Consider the following 17,757-nt stretch of genomic DNA (forward strand, 5'->3'; position numbering starts at 1 on the left):
ATGTGAGGTGTTCCCCAAAGGCTCATGTGTGAAACAATGCAAGAACATTCAGAGGTGAAATGATTGGGTTATGAAAGCCTTAACCCAATCAATGAATTAATCCTCTGATAGGGATTAACTGAATGCTAACTTAAGTTGGGTAGGGTGTGTTGGAAGAGGTGGGTCATTAGGGGTGTGCCTTCGAGATATATATTTGGTGAGAAGAGCTTAGTCTTTTCTTTCTGATTATCATATGAGCTGCTTCCCTTTGTCATACCCTTCTGCCACAATGTTCTGCCTTACGTTGAGCCCTAAAGAATGGAGCTGGCCATCTAAGGACTGAAATGGCTGAAATCTTGAGTCCCAAAATAAACTCTTCCTACACTAAAATTGTTCTTGCCAGGACTTTTGGTCACAGCAATGAAAAAGTTGACTAAAACACTGGGATCAGAGGCATGTGCCACCATATGCTAGAGTTTAGGACAGTCCCTGAAAGCTTCATTTTACAGGCTCCCCAGGTGATACTGGTGCAGGGGGTCCACTGACAAACTTTGAGACAATTTATCCTAGAAGAAAAGATTAGGGATCTCTACTGTTAACCACTGAAAATATCCCAATTTCCCTGAAACTCTGAAAACACCTAACTGCCAGGGCCAGAGGTCTCTCCTTAGTCCTTGTGTTACCCAATTTTTCTTTAGTATTTAGCATCAACTTTGTTACTGTTTACACCTTGAAAGTATCTTTACTTAACAATGTATTTTTCTTGCTCTTTCTCTGCCTCTCTGATATCTCTAGAATCTCCACTGGCCTCTCATACTTTGCCCTTTCTTTATAGTTATTTCTCAAGATTCTGACTTTCGTCTTCTATAGTTATGTCTGAGTGACTCGACTGGGAGCCTTGATGCCAACCTCAGAAGTTTAAACTCTGTCCTCAAGATAAAGAAGAGTTATAAAAGTTTCTAAGCAGTAGAATATTATATACATGTTTTAAGAACACTGCCTTGGAGACAGTCTGTAGAAAAGGATTAGAGATAGGAGAAATAGGAGGAAGGGAGAACAAACAGGGAGACTATCAACATAGATACTTTAAGACAGGCACAGTGGCACACCCCTGTAATCCCAGTAGTTTGGGAGGTTGAGGCAGGAGGATTGATTTCAAAGCCAGCCTCAGCAACTTAGCAAGGCCCTAAGTAACTCAGTAAGACCCTGTCTCTAAACAAAATATAAAAAAATGGTGGGGGATGTGGCTTAGTGGTTAAGCACCCCTGGGTTTAATCGCTGGTACAAAAAAAGACATTTTAGTTCATCACCAAGGTGTGGTTTCAGAATGAAAATGTTACTTTTCTAGTAGGTTTTCCCTTTCAGAAACTTGTTGTATTTCAATGAATCAATAGACAATACATGATCATGTATAAGTTTCATGATCATGTGTAATTTTTTTGTTATATAAACTTAGTTATAGCAGGTCCTCTGCAATGTTAATCACAGGGAGTAAATATCTGACATGATGCTGTTCTTTTTATAAAAAAATTTTTTAGTTGTCAATGGATCTTTTATTTATTATTTATATATTTATATGTGGTGCTGAGTATTGAACCCAGTATTGAACTCATACATGCCAGGCAAATGCTGCACTACTGAGCTACAACTCCAGCCCTGACACTGTTCTCTTATAACACCAACATTTCTTATTCTCAAAGACAAGTGGCATAGAATTGTATGATATTTGATCTAAATATTTGATAAATTTAATTCTTTCACTACAGAATCAACAAATTACTAACTGACAAGTAAGTCATTAGTATAGATATTATTATAAATGGCACACCTTTTGTTATAACTTGAACTAATGAAGGAATGCTAAAAGTGTATTTCGTTTTAATTTGAGTATATTCAAATATTAAAGCCATAGCCATTGTCTTATATGTAATAATTCCATAATTAAACCCAGGAGGTTTCTAAATTCTTACCAAAAAAGAGGCAGAAGGCTCCTAAATTAGATGCAACCCTATTGCACTTAATTTAGTAAATAAACCAATTTATAGGCTACTCCTTAAATGATCCACCATGAGATGCTAAGCCTTTCCAAAGGTCAATTTCAATTTTAGCAAGTTTCATTACAAGAAAAGTTAGAAAATAGAAATTATTCCTATGTGTTGTGTGACCTTGGGGACATTATTTAATGAGGAGTGCTATCCTCATTATAGATATATTGTGAAGATAAAATAAGATACATATTGAAGGTTTTTTTGAGCACCTTGAGTCAGAAGAGCTACAGAAAGTCAAGGTGAAGTTATATTCATATGCATATTTCTTTTGCCTTTTCTCTCTTATTGTAGCCTACCTGCAAATGAAGGAAAGCTGGACATAACCTTGTGTTTAATAACCCTTCATGTACTTGAAATTGCTATTTCCACAAGTATCTCAAGCAAGTTTTTTAAGGAGAATTGCTTGAACTATAAAATAGCAATCTAGGGCTGTGAGTCAGCATTTTACCTAGACATACAATCAAAATGATTTAAAATAGGTAATATAATCTTTTGGCAAGACATATACATTCCTTAGAGAAGCTTTGAGAAAATTGGAGCTTGCAAGTTTATGAATAGTTTATTACATTTCAATAAGTGTATTGTGAATCAATAAAGTAAAAGTTAAGGACAATGAGCTCATTATCAAGCCAGTTATTGATTCTCAAGTTCCAAAATAGAATAGTACAGGAAGGGTAGAGAGAAAATGGGATTTTGTGTGATAATAAGAATTTTAAGTATACTTGGAACAAAAATCTAGAGAAATTATTACATAAAGGAATTTTTAGCAACTACTTAGGATGTTTAAGTTAATATCCTCATCTTTTTGGTAATTAGAAATATTTAGTTTTCACTGTTAAAAAACACCTATTAAATCCTGTCACAGAAGTATGCAAAAACCATATATTACCTTTTACAGACTTATTTCATCTTTGACTTTCTCATGTATTTTCCTTTTTCGTCTTTAGAAGTTTACTGTTAGTTGTTACCTTACATCATTGTCATAGCTCAAGGTGCCACAACAAAATATAGGCTGAGTGACTTAAACAAACAATAAAAATTTATTTTCTCACAGCTCTAGAAGCTAAAAGTTCAAGATCAAGGTATCAGCATGATCAGTTCTGATGAGGGCTCTTTTCCCAGCTCTCAGATGACCACCTTTTAACTACATTTTCACATGGTGAGAGGACAGAGAGGTCGTTCTCTGGTGTCTCTTTAAAGGCACTAATCCTGTCATGATGGTCCCACCTTCAAGTTCTCTTAACTATAGTTACCTTCCAAAGGCCTCATCTCCAAATATTATCACAATGGGGATCAGGGCTTCAACATATGAATTTTGCAGGAGGGTACAAATATTTAGTACATTAGCATTCCCTAACAGAAAAATTGAGAATGGTTCCAAATCATTCAATACAAAATTGATTAAAAACAATCTATCAATACAAGCCAATTAAAAACAACTTCCTAAGGAAGCTTCCCTTTTTCTTCCTTGTATAGCAATCTAATTCAACAAGAAAGGAAATCCCTAAAAAAAATTATGAACTCAGTTATTTTGTATATTTTTTTAAAAACCAAAGATAAGAAACTGAGACATACATGGTTTTGGTAAACACTGAGAAACAGAACATTAATTTCTCTTTGTGAGAAATGTTTAATAAAACAACTACGAATGTCTTATACCTGATTCCTATATCAATTAAGGATTTTTTTACTTTGAAAAAATCTGTATTGACACATAATAATTGTACATATTTGGGTTACTAAAGATTATTAAAATAATCTAAAGCATTTAGATGTCCTTTGAAAGTAATATAATGTATGGTAATATTTCTATATTATATTTTCATAGACATCATTAAAAGGAATAGTAAGTTACATATTATTTCATTCAAAATATAGAAAACTGAGCTGGGATAGCTCAGTGGCACAGCATGTGCTCTGCATTTGCAAGGCCCTGGCTTTGATCCCTAGCACCACACACACAAAAAAAAAACAAAACCAAAAACAAAAAAAGAATGGAAAACTGAAAGAGTGAGACACAACTGACAAAGTTCTAATTGGTTTGTGTTAGATTTCCCTAACTTTCATACAGTGACTTTTAGTACATAGTACATAAATTTGATGGTATAAGAAATGTGTTTTTCCTAATTGTACACATTTCTTCATTACAAAATAAATGCTTGAAATCTTTAAAGTATGTTTTAAAAGACTTCTTTAATGATCATCAAGTGAATAAACAAGCACTTTTCAAATATTTGAGGGGAAGGGGGATAGAAAGCAGGATAGAGCAACTGAACTCTAGAGTTTAGGTGACTCGACAAGGTCATCTGATTAGCAACAGACTCAGGATTTTCTTATTTAAAAATGCTGTACATTAGTGTATTCAAGACAAAAGGGAAGAAAATCCAATTATATAGTCCAGGTCATTTTATACCACAAAATAGCTGTAGGAACTAACTTTTATTTCTCAAAACTCAATTAGGTGCGTGTATGGTCCATTGGTATCCAGTTTTAATACCTGCCTGTTCCCATAAGTGCCATGTTCCACTACAACCCCAGCTTCAGCACACTTACTGTTAGCAGCTAATTCTTTTTCACAGAGAGATACAAATAGGGAATAAAGTTCTAACCCTTCTTCTTTTCCACAGTTGGAGTGATACTGCATGTTTCTTCCTTTTACCCTACCACCGAGGGTGGCTTGAGGGATGATAAGAATGTCTCCAGGTAGATCCAGTACAGAAACGTGCTTGCCATTTTCTGTCTCACTTAATTTCACATTTAACAGTGTATTTACTGGATGGGAAGAAAGGTAAAACAATTTGAAGTGAAAAACAAACATGAAGAAAACCATTAATCTTTTAGTTCACAAATCTCATGTTGAAAACCCAGTTAGCTCTTGCTCCTAAACCACTCTCTATTTAAATTTAAAAGTGTTTCACTAAATAATTGAAGCATGAAAAATAAAGCAGATTCCATGGAAAAAATTACATGATGTTTTAAATCTGACTTGACGGTTATATCTAACAATAAGTTCATCTAGAAAGTTCTGAAGGATTAACTGTACACTGAAACCTCAAATGCTGTTGTCTCAGGGGAATACATGGTAAGATTTTGCCTCTATGTTCCTTTTATTTCATAGGTAAATCCCACTGGAAAAGAACATGATAATTGCTTCTCTCACCAAATTCTGCTCTGTAACAAAATTAAAATTTTAGTGCACTGGGGCTGGAGTTGTAGTTCAGTGGTAGAGTGCTTGCCTAGCATGTATGAGGCACGGGTTTGATCTAGAGCACCCCGTAAAAATAAATAAATAAAAAAAGGTATTGTGTTCATCTACAACTAAAAAAATCTGCATTTATTATTTTAAACTTAATTACCTACAGTTTTAAGCTATGACAAAACTTCCAGGTTCAATCTCATTATAAAACAGCTGATTTTATTGTTTTATAAGCTTAAAAGCACAATTAGTAAAGACTAACCATTTTATAAACATAAAAACTCATGGGATTACTTGAAAAGTCAACATTTCCAGGTTAAGTAGTGGAATAATGTCTACCATCTCAACCCTCCAAAGTTTGCCAAGTGTTGAGGCTGTTATTTGTGCTTACTTGTGGGGCAGCTGAATAAAATTGGGCACTTAATTTTTTGGTTCCATGTCCCTCATGAAAAAGAAGCAGTTACTGTAAATTGACTTGCAGACAAAGTAGAATCTGCCCTGCATGTTTTTATAAAGATGACATTTTTTCCATCTAAGCACATGCGATCCAATTTCCTGTGTATCATACTATTGTATAAAGAGCAGCAAAAACTGAAGGGGAGAAGTGACTGCTATACACACTGAATTGCTCAGCATGGTCTTATTTGGGATAATTGGTGTAAGAATCTTGACTTTTTTATATTTGGAAACATCAAATAAAAATGGAACAATCAAAAAAAAAACTCATGGGAGAAAGAGGTGAATTCATTGTTATAAATGAAAAAGTCTCAAAAATATAGCTACGGGCATTATCTTCATACACATACAATAAAAAAGTTATATTTTATAGCATTCATGAGACTAATAAGTGTCAAAACCAATCTAAATATCTATGTGTAGCTAAAAACCTTGCAGTTAGAAAGCCTTTACACCTCAACATTAACCATTTTCAAAACAATAAATAAGTGTCTAATACTCAGTGATTCCCTACTTCTATAAAGGTATAAATGAGTTCTGCTTGCAAAGAAAAGTTCTTTTTTTTTTGGGTGCTGGGGTTCGAACCCAGGACCTTGTGCTTACAAGGCAAGCAGTCTACCAACTGAGCTATCTCCCCAGCCCCAGAAAAGTTCTAAGACAACAAATGATAAAAGAAACTTTACAAACCTCACATTCCTGCCCTCAAATCAAATCAGATTTTAAAAGGTATGCTTCCTGTTTAGTCAACGGTTTTGAATATTAGAGGATGTGTAGTAAATATTAGTAAGGAGTTGGTATGGTGACCCCACTCTAAAAATTATGGAATCAACCTTGTAAAAACCTATCAAGGTAAACACCCAAATAAATTCCTAAGCCATGCTTTAAGCACCTTCAATTTTTACTTAACTAACACTTACTTTTAAATGCCTTTAATTTTGTCTATTACAAATAGAACTTTGCTACATAGCCAGCAGTTCTTACTGACCGCTTCTAAGGAAACTGTAACTCTCCAGAGCACTTCATTCCACTGAAAATCACTATCTAGCTATCCAGGCCTCAGGTTAGTGACAGACTAAGTAGTCAATTTTGGAATAACAGGTAATGGGATGTAATACAATTTATTACACTTCCACATACCTCCCTCTACTGGTTAATACTGGGAATTCAACGCTGAAGGTATATAAATATCAGTATGTGGAGGTAAATTCAATACAAATACAAATACAAATATAAGTAAGTAGAATTAAAATGAGACAATGCATTAAATGCATGTTAGAAACTCAAAGATCCTAAGACAGGTTATCAATCAAGTATCTTCAATGATGTATATGGAAAGCTTTGACACATCCCTGGATCTCAGTTCAATATACTAAGGATGAATTGAAGAAGACTCTACATATCTCTATATTAGATATGCTCTCAGACTTTATGGCTCTAACTAGTTATACTCCCATGAGATGTAATATTTGATTGGAGAGATCTAAATCTATGTAATATATATAAGGTGGGGTTTAAGAGAATTCCAACACATTGGCTTACTATGCCTCTTGGAATATAGGAAAGTATAAACTAATGCTGTCAATAAAGGATGCATTTATTTTCCTTATAACTCAGATCATCAGAATAAGAGTCTCATAGCTCTTTAGTGAGCATCATGATATACAAAGCTTCATGTTAGTTTATTCACTAAAAGAGTTATGGCAGCCCTCCTAAATGTTTTTAATTCACCACAATCTTCTGCATGTATTTAATGTGAACTTACAGTTGTAGACATTCAGAAGCATATAGGATTTAATCATTATAAAACAAAATGCAGCTTGAATTTGGTGGACTTAATTTATGCTATTATGATTAAAATCTATTTACAACTCCATGAGAGGGGCTAGGGCTGTAGCTTTGTGTAGAATGCTTGTCTAGCATGTGCAAGGCTCCTGGTTCAATTTCCAGTACTTGAAAACAGCAAAACAAAACAATACAAAATCTCCCAAAACAACTCCATGAAACAACTTTAGAAAGTGAACCTTAAGTCAGAATGACAAAACAATTTCTCATTTTTCTTCTTAAACCCTTCAAAGTTTCCTTATTGTCCTTTGGATTCAAATTTCAAACATACAGTTATTGGCTTTCCATCCTCACCCATCACCACAGTCCCTTCTAAGTATAGTTTTTGTGCTTTGACATAGTGGTCAAACATGTTTGACATATGAATATAAAATTCCCTTCATTAGCTTGACTTTTTGTCAACTACATTAGACAGAATTGAATAATTAATAACATGTATTAGGACAATTTAAGATTGTGCTTCTTGGGTTGGAGATGTAGTTCAGTGGTAGTGCTTACTCAGTATGTGCAAGGCCCTGAGTTCAATCCCCAGCACCAGGGGGAAAATGATTTTGTTTCTTCCTCCTTCTTGTTAGTATGTCTTTTCTTTCTCCCTTTTCAAAAAAAGAAAAAAAAAAAAAAAAATCAAACACATACCCATTTTGGGAAGAAGTTCTTTATCAGCTCCCTTGAAGAAGCACACATAGATCACTAATCCTCTCTGAACCTATGAGAAATCATCACAGTAAGTTCAGATTAGAAAGAAGACTATATAGAGATAAAGAGTTAAGTGAATAAAATATAACTTATAAACTTGGAGGTTCAAAGCAAAGGAAGAGAAATAAGATTTACAATAGATTTGATTTCCAAATGAATATGAGAAAAAAAATATTTTTCAAGTTCAGTCACCACACTTATTTTCCAAAAATTACATTTAAAATACAACCAAGAACAATTTACCTCTACTAAAATCACGAGGACTTTCAGTCAGCCTCCTCCCTAATAAGTAAGGCTGATAAACTTAGAAACATTTGTATAGCACCACCCATTTATTCAACACCAATGAATTCAGATTATATCAGATAGGAGATAAATAAGAAACAGTATAACTAATGTCTTTTCACATCATCCTCTATTCTCCCTAATTCGCTTAATTATATGTGCAAAAATATGGAACGCTTCACAAATTTGTGTGTCATCCTTGCGCAGGTCGCTTAATTATAGATAGTGAAAATAAGGTATAAATTCCAGGAAACCCTAATTATTTTTTGCTATTGTTGTTAATGCTTTAAATAAACATAACCATTAGGTCTTGAAAATTACATTTGTTAATAACTTCTACATGACAAACCTGGTTGTTATCAGAAATATAAAAATTAGCTCTTGTGAGAGAGGGAGACCACAAGAGAAACTTGATTCATGACTTTGATTCTGCTACTGAGTGAACTGTTCAACTTTTGATTCTATGTATTAACTTCATTGATTCCAGAAGTCTCATTGACTCCAGAAAATTAAATGAATTAATATTTGTAAAGTGCTTAACTCAGTGCCAGGTTCATAGTAAATACTACCTGTGTTTATTATGAGTATATAAAAATAAATTTAAAGGCAAACAATTTATTTAACATTTTAACTTCCAAAGCACTTTACAGATAGGACTGTTTTATAAATGATAGGACTCAATTTATCAGTTAATTGCATTAACATTCAACTATATCTTCTGGGCTCTATATTTTATCTAAATGGTTTTCTATATAAATATAAATGCAGTTCTGCGCTCATATTTGATTTACTGGGAAAAGGAGTCATTTTTTAAAAATGTGCTTCTGGAACAAAAGGCAAGAGCCTCTTAATTCATATCCATGATTAGGATTGTTAAGAAATGCTAGGTCTGGGATCCAATTCATAATGAGGGGCTGGCAAGCTGCACTACTATTACAAGCCTTTTCAGTGAGCCCAAATTTTTAGCATTCATAGAGTAACACTTGCAAGGTCAGAATAAGCACCCAATTATTCCCAGAAACAGATACCTGTTCTTTCCAGTAACCAAATTACCTCATTATTTTCTTTTTGTTTATTCCAATAATAGGTCTTAGGTTATGATATATAGATTCCTCTTTTCAAGTCAAAGTCACTTTGCTTGTAGCTTCTTTGTTATAAAACATTTCAAAAACAAAGCACAGATAATTCTCACGGTAGCATAAAAATGTTCAATTTCAGGAAGAAAAACATTAGTCTGTGACAGCATGGTTCTACATGAATGAAACTAAGAACAAGCAAAGCAGCTTTCAAATCTTCCAACATCAAAAATGCTATTTCTAAAAAAGAAAAAAAAGAACTTTGATAATAGAATAGGGTAGCGAAGGCGTGAGAAAGATGTAAGAATTTATGCTTTCTCACCGTGTAATTACTTGTCATCTCTTTAATTTAGTCGTGTGTGGGAGTAGAAGGAAGCCTTTAAAAATTGCATTTAAAGTTTATAAACACAAACTGATAGCTTGGAAGGCTGCAATAAAATATCTCTGGTTTTGCATAAGAAAATGTGGTGTGAAGAACATAAAATAGTAAGAAGCACAGAACTCTAAAAGATTAATTTAGAAGTTTACAGTGCCAGGAAGCAACAATTTAAATAGGTGTTTACATATAAATATAAAATATATACACATAAACCCCACAAAATTTCAAATATGGAAGAGAAATTAAAACCTCAACAAAAGATCACAACGAAAATAAAAAATAAGGAAAGAGAATTTCTGGAGAGGTGAGAATACAGGGATTTTTTACGTATGTGAGTATTTGTAAGTAAGCACAGGATAATAGATTCATGAACATATTATAGTTCAAGGGTAGTGTTTAAAATAATGACTAGGTCTGGGATTCAATTCAGATTCAATTAGTGAGTGAAATTTTACTACATTAAAGATTCTGAGTAGCCCCAAAAGTCTTAATTATGGACTTTTCCCCCTTACATCTCAACTTACTCCACATATATGACAAAGGACTTAAAGAACATTTTATTTGTTTTTGCAATGGAATGGGAGATAGGTCATCTTTAAAAGGCAAGTAGAGGAAACTCAGCATAAATGTTTTATAATTCTCTGGAGGAAATGTGTTTGATAACAATGCAATATTATTATACAAGGAGTGATCCTTTTCAACTGGAAATTAGTCAAATTAAAATAATAATAAAAAAAATGTTTCTTGAGCTAGGGATCGTAATTCAGTGGCAGAAAGTTTGCCCAAGCATTGGGGAAGCCAGGGTTTGGATCACCCAGAAACGGGGAAAAAAACAAAACAAAACCCCAAAACCCAAAAAACCTTTCTTGAAACAGAACTGGTCTTGGAAAAATCTCATTTCTGTGCTAAGGTCAAGACATAATCAACATAATAATCTGGGACATAAATCAAAGTAGATCTTGAACTCTTGAAGCAAGCTAACCTACACACTTGAACAGGTCCAGCACAGGCCCGAGCAGCAGGGCGTCTGAGACAATTAGGCCTAAAGTCCACCGAGCTCAGGTAGAGTGGCGGCGAGAGAGGTTCAAATGCCCGCGGTTTCTCCACTAGAGACACGTTCTTCCTCTGTCGGAAGGTGTGGCGCCAGGACAGTGGTGCAGGGCAGAAGAGTGAAGCGCGGCCAGGGAGACCGCCGCGGTAGTGTCTGGCGCACCGGCCGGAAGTCCTGCGCGGCACACAGCACAAGCCCGGGCACCTAGCTGCTCTCCAACCCGGATCCGAGGAAGACCCGTGAGGGCGGGGGCGAGTGACCAAGAGAGCGCGTAAAGAACCGCCCCTGAGCGCCGGAGGATAACGAGAGCGGCCAGGCCGACGTTACCTCCACCCACTGGGCCGCGGCGTCCCCCTCAGCTGGGCGAACTTGTAGTCGGGCGTGCAGGCACTGCTGCAAGAGCGCCCGGGCCTGAGGTGTTCGGCTGCCGTCAGCCATGGTTCAAGTCAGCGCTGCTATCGGTAGGATTCAGGCCGCGCGCCGCTTAGGCTCCGCCTTCAGGGCACTAGCAGGAAGGGCGGGGCGGGGCGACGGGACAGGTCCTCCCACCCGTGGCTCCGCCCCCTTGAGGAGGAGGCGGGGGCTTCTACTTGGCTCTCGGGTGTCCCGGATGTGTAGGCTGTAAAGACAATATTTGGGTCTCCCGGCAGAACCTACCCAACTCTGTAGAAGGCGCTCGGTGTATACTTTTAAACGACTGGATCTCTTTCCTATACATCTTTTGCAGAAACGTTTTTCACCTCAGAAAGCTTAGGCTTCCAGATGTCGAAAAACTTTTATATCCGCTCAAGTCCTTATAATGCTCATTATGAAGATAAATAGAATAAATCAGCTGAATCTTAAAGCAAGCAGAGATGGAACTAAAAACTGTAAATCTTTCATTTTTTTTCTTACCCCAATCAATGAAACAGTGCTGCTTCCTCTATCAAGAATGCTATCAATCATTCTGATTCCACACTTGCCAAAAGGTACTGACATGCTATGTGAATACACATTTAGGTATCGATTCTTTAGGAAATATCCTTGATAACAATATTCTTATGCGAGAAAATGTGACTGTTAATAAGTTATTTAACCTACTACTAATACAAAAATAAAACAACATATGATGTGTTTATTAATTCTGCGATGCACTCTTACAGTGTAAATAAAAGTAAACAAAGGTTTGATTTTCTTTCCCACATAAAGCATTCCTTGAGCTTGCATCAAATTAGCATTTATTTTTCTACAGTCTTGGAGGGCTCAGACAAGAAATAATAGTGTTGCTGTGATGGCATTACCTAGGTCATTGATTTGAACCCAGTTGGCACAATATGCCTATACATTCAGGTTTGTTTTAGAAGATGACATCACCATGGGGTATTGCTATCTTTACAAAGCTGTATGACTGAAGAAAATAATCCATTGATAATCAGTGGTCCTTTATGCACAAAATTGAAGCTGCTTTTTGCTGGTTATCCTGAAGGCTGTCTTATACTTTTCATAAAAACAAAAAAGCAAAATCTCAGGTTGTCTCAACTGCTGAATTACAGGAATTCCAACATTTGTTGATAATTTCACAGCACAGACACATTGAATTGCTTAATGTCTGCACTTTTATGTCATTATAACTATTGAGTCTATTTTTACTCAATCTCAGACCCAAATTTATAAGTCTAGAAGGAGCTTTACCTACAGACACAGTCATGACCTTGAATAAGAGGATTTTTGTGTTCACTTTTACATGTGGATGGGTGCAGGAGATAGAAATCTATTGAAAATAGCAAAAATGATGCCCAGAAATCTTTCCACAGGGAGGGCCTATAATAAGTTGGAAGCATTTTCTTTGAGTGAATGGAGTTTGATTGGTAATGGTTAGACTTTTCAAAAATCATCAATTACTTTAAACCTTCCTATTGGATGAGAATCACTTGGATATTGTGGTAGACCATGCAATAGATTGTGGCTCATTTATTCTTTCTTCCTATCGGCAGAGGGCAGTAGAGTAAGCACCCCAAAAGCATGATTTTGTGTTTTATTTTCTGAAACCTACTCTCATTCATATAACCAATAAGATAGTAAAATGTGGTGCTGGGGTTGTGGCTCAGTGGTAGAGCGTTTGCCTAGCATGTATGAGGCATTGGGTTTGATCCTCAGCACTGCATTAAAAAAATAAATGAAGTAAAGGTACTGTGTCCATTTATAACTAAAAATATTTAAAAACAAACAAAAAGATAGTAAAATGTGAACAAAAACAGAGTATTGGGAGTAAAGAAAATCAAATTATGTCAAGTCACAATGGGGGGAATTGAAAACACATAAGATGGCAGTTTCTGACTAAGGTACTGATAGAGTATGTAGCAAAGTTTCCATAGATGTAAATCTTTAATTTTTGTTATAAAGGAGTTATATCCATTATATGTAATATTGAGGTGGAGAAGTTTGCACAATTTGCTTCTAGTTAGAAGAAAAGGCAAAGCATAGCTTTAAGTTGGCGTTAGAAGAGATGGTGGTTCACTGGAACATAAGAGAGCTTTGCCTTGTGGGTCTATGAGAAATCACTCTCTGAGCAGAAATAATTCCCAGTTGCAATGTTGACGGAGGAGCATATGGGCAGTGGAATTAGTTGTGGACACATTCTAGGCGCTCTGAGATGGTATAATAATTGATCTAGAATTATTTTGAGGTTTTAAATATGATCAAGTTGGCTACCCAAAACTCTAATATTCAAAAGTATCTTAAGGGGCTGGAATGTAGCTCAGTGGTAGAGCACTTGCTGAGCACCTGTCTAGCATATGAGAGACCCAGAACCACAAACAACAACAAAGTATTGTATTTCACAAACACGAAAATTTTGAGAACCACTTCAAAAAGATCCTTTATAGTTGACACTAAGCTTACCAATTGTAAAGAGAAGATAATAGAGAAGGGAAATATAATCTGTTTCATAGTTCTGTGGATAAACAGAGCTTTTACTAAGATTTGTCTCTAAAATGAGCTTCTTACCTGAGACTTTATATGTGGGTATGTTAATAAGCAGAAGTGCAACTGGAAGAGGTAGATGTTTTATTTTAGGAAAGACTGGATGAAATCTAGCCTCCCTTTTCAAAGCCCTGAGATTTATTTTTGTTTTTCAGGGCTTAGGAAGATAATTAGGTTCTGAGAAATTGGTTCACATTAACAAAAAATGCACATGAGATTGGGGTAGACCCAGAATACTAATTTAGTTATGTATAATGAGGAGTATTGCCATGACATGGAGTGGAATTTCTCACATAGGGCATGATTGGCATATTTCTTCTGTAGTTAAGTGTGGGATACCTGATCCCTTTCAAAAGTATCTTTATTAATTTTCTATAAGAAACACTTAAAGCCTTATATAAATTGCATATTTTTTGTGTGTAGGAAGAATAACACAAAAATCAGAATTTTTGTGGTTTGGTGAGTGAAGTCAGAACAAAAGGGGTGAGAAAAACTGAACTTCTGTAAAATTCACTAAAATATAACTCCATGTCCTAATCACAGGAAAAGGTAAGAAATCTAGTGCACCACGTCCCTAAATCAAATGTAGTATTAGATTTTCTAAGGCAATTTCTTAAAGTGCCCCTTGACAAAATTAGAATCTGTTAATGCAACCCAAAATACCTCAGAGATATTATGACCCTAATGTACTGACTTGACAGTCTTATTTTACTGAAGATCAGTGTATGCCCTTGGGATATATCACCCAATCCTAATAAATTTTCTCACCTGGGCTTTTTGTGAAGAGTTGAACAATGGGACGATTCAAGGTTTAGTTCCTGTCAAGGGTTTGCAGGGTAGGTATTTTTTATTACTGACCCAGGACACTATAGATTGGAGATCAAAAGACCAAATGGTGAGGTTACAATCTTTACTGAAAAGTGAAAGGCCAAATTAGAACTTTCATTTGGATGAATAGCTATGCTAGTTCTACACACATGGATGTAGATTCAAGGATAATCTGGAGAAGCAGTTCTGCGTCCTCTTAAAACATACACATGAAAAATTAGATTCCAAGCAGAAATAATTTTGACTTGGGAAAGTGTCAAAGCAGCTATCTTGATAAGAAGCATAGTTCAAAGGGTGACTGAAAAGAGATGAAGGAATGAAACGTTTAGCAGGTTTGTGAAAGGTTAGGGTAAATGAAAAAGGAGTAGCAAAGAGTAGGAAGTGGTTTCCATTCTGAAAGGGTAAGAGGAAGGAACAGTATTCTTCTGGAACTGGAAGGAGTTGTAGCTGGAGGAAAGACACTCAACAGGACCTGTGGCCTTCCACAGAGAAATGCAGCGCCTGATATCTTTCCATGGCTAGAGAAAAATGTCAAAGCTAATCTTGTATTCTGAAGATTATTTAGTTGTAAAATCTATCCCTCACCTCCGTATACCCAGTTCTCTAATTAAAAGGAGTTATTTTGTGCAACACTGAAATTTTGAATGACATCTATAAAGAATTAGTTTTAGTTTAAGAATACAGGATAATTATATATTAAGGTTAATCAGGTAATGCTAACAAAACTTATTTATAAAAGTGAAATTAAGGGCCTGGGGTTGTGGCTCAGTGGTAGAGAGCTTGCCTAGCATGTGTGAAGCACTGGTTTTGATTCTCAGCATCATATATAAATAAGTAAAATAAAATAAATGTCCATCAAAACTAAAAAAAAAAATTTAAAAAGTGAAATTAAGTTTCCATCTGTTAATGTGTCACATGAACATAGGGAATGTTTGAGGTAATGTGATTTGGCTCATGCAAATTTCACTTTGGTTGGGGGGTGCCCAATCCATTAACCAAAAGATAATCATTCTTCTACCAGGGTATCTGAAACAAAAGTGTGAAAGGTCCATGTAAATTCTGACTTCTTGACATACGCCACTTGTATTAAAACTGTAGAAAGAGAAAACATACAGATTTATTATCTTTCTTTAATTTTTGCAGTGCTGGGGATCAAACTCAGTGCCTAGAACCTACTAGTTAAAGGCTCCACCACTGAACTAAACTCCCAGCCTGATAAAAAACAAAAACAAGAACAAAAACAGATTTCAACACGAGTCTGAAATCAAAAGTCCAAAGCCAAATGGTCAAAATCATATATTTTGTAACCGAGCTGCTCCTTGTCATAGATGGAGACCAAGGCTAGGGGCGCTAGTCCAGTTTAAGACTCCCCCATACAGAAAAATAAGACTTTGAAAAAGCCACCTAATAGCGCAGTCTGTCTTTCTCGAACAGTTTGTAAAACCAGGTTAGGGTACAGATTTTAGTATGGAACTTGATATTGATTGTTCTTTTGTTCAATTTGCTTTTTAAATTCTTGTTTTATTACTGCTTTATTTGCTAGTGTGTTGCCTAGGTAATATAATATAGCAAGTGATTTTACTCTAAGGTAATAATGTACATCTTTGGCAGTCTGTAGGTTTTCCCCAAGGGAGACTGATGAATTATCTTGATCTCTGGGTGATTTTTCTGTTTATAGGGTTGTGATAACTGAGCAAATCAATCCAAGTCCTTTTGAATATTTGTTTTTTGCCATGGCTTTATTGAGGTAAAATAGAAGTATAATAAAATGCACATATTTGAAGTATGCAATTTGATTAATTTTGACATGTATGTAACCAATACAATCAATATAAAAAGCATTTCCATTACTTTTTTTAAAATTTGAAATCAAGCAGACTGTGTTTCTTGCATAATTTATTACATTAGAAATCAATCACCTTAAGATATATAGAACTCCACCCCCACATGTCAACTATTTCAAAACTTAATGGCACACTTATAAATATCTCAGAAGTCAAGGAATAAAGCGAAAGAAAAGTAAACAAAAAGTGCTTTGAACTAAGTGATAATAAAAGCTTAAAATATCAGGATCTTGGGATGAAACAGTACTCAGATGAGCATTTATAATTTAAAGTACTTGTATGAGAAAGAAGCTAGAATAACCATCAAATTATTTTTAAATCATGCGGTAGGAAGGAAAAATAAGAGTAGGAGCAGAAATATATGAAATAGAGAAGAAATAATATAGCTAAAATTTGATAAAATCAAAGACGTCTAATCAAGGAAAAAGAAAGACACAAAAATGAATACCATTGGAAAGGGAACTATCAAAATAACCCTACAGATGCTAAAAAATATATTAAGGTAATATTATAATGGTATGCCAACAAATGTGATTACTTATGTCACATGGTCTATATTAGAGAAGGATCTATATGCTGCTGAGAAGAAAGTATATTCAGTCCTTGATGGGTGAAATATTCTATATATGTCTGTTAAATCTAAATTATTAATTATTAATCCTATTTTTTACTTCTATAACTTCTTTATTTAGTTTTTGTTGGAGGATCTGTCTAGTGCTGTCAGAGGCATGTTATGGTTACTCAATCTTATTATGCTGTGGTCTATTTGATTCTTGAAATTAAGAAGGGTTTGTTTGATGTATCTAGATGTTCCATTGTTTGGGGCAAAAATATTTATGATTGTTATGTCTCATTGATGTATGATTTCCTTAAGCAGTATGAAATATTCTTCTTTGTCTCTTCTGATTAACTTTGGTTTAAAGTCCATTTTATCTGATATGAGGATAGACACCCCTGCTTGTTATGTTTATTTTTTCCCATCCTTTCACCTTCAGTTTGTGGATATCTTTGCCTTTGAGGTGAGTCTCTTGGAGATAGAATATTGTTGGGTCTTGTTGTTTAATCCAATCTGCCAGTCTGTGTCTTTTTTTTTTTTTTTTTTTTTGCGGTGCTGGG

The 17,757-nt window shown here is 35.1% G+C and overlaps 1 protein-coding gene and 1 pseudogene across 1 annotated transcript; one reads left to right on the forward strand and one right to left on the reverse strand.

The window, feature by feature from the left end:
• Dtd2 (D-aminoacyl-tRNA deacylase 2) lies at positions 1 to 11,492 on the reverse strand. Its single transcript, XM_047542590.1, has 3 exons — positions 11,336 to 11,492; positions 8,158 to 8,227; positions 1 to 4,799 (listed from the first exon to the last, which is right to left on the reverse strand). Exons 1-3 carry the CDS (start codon positions 11,444 to 11,446, stop codon positions 4,474 to 4,476), a joined length of 507 nt encoding a protein of 168 aa, XP_047398546.1. The 5' UTR covers positions 11,447 to 11,492; the 3' UTR covers positions 1 to 4,473.
• The window catches only part of LOC124976566 (cytoskeleton-associated protein 2-like), a 17,465-nt pseudogene continuing 11,152 nt past the window's right edge, over positions 11,445 to 17,757 (forward strand).

The sequence above is a fragment of the Sciurus carolinensis genome, chromosome 2 (genome assembly GCF_902686445.1).
Source record: "Sciurus carolinensis chromosome 2, mSciCar1.2, whole genome shotgun sequence".
In the NCBI taxonomy this organism is placed as follows: Eukaryota; Metazoa; Chordata; class Mammalia; order Rodentia; family Sciuridae; genus Sciurus; species Sciurus carolinensis.

Excerpts from the sequence above, each read along its gene's own strand:
- Dtd2 (XM_047542590.1), bottom strand. The coding sequence starts at position 11,446 with ATGGCTGACGGCAGCCGAACACCTCAGGCCCGGGCGCTCTTGCAGCAG. Across the intron at positions 8,228-11,335 it reads CCGCGGCCCAGTGGGTGGAG|GTTCAGAGAGGATTAGTGAT; the intron begins GTAACGTCGGCC and ends GATTTCTCATAG. Across the intron at positions 4,800-8,157 it reads AGAACTTCTTCCCAAAATGG|TAAATACACTGTTAAATGTG; the intron begins GTATGTGTTTGA and ends CTTCCCATCCAG.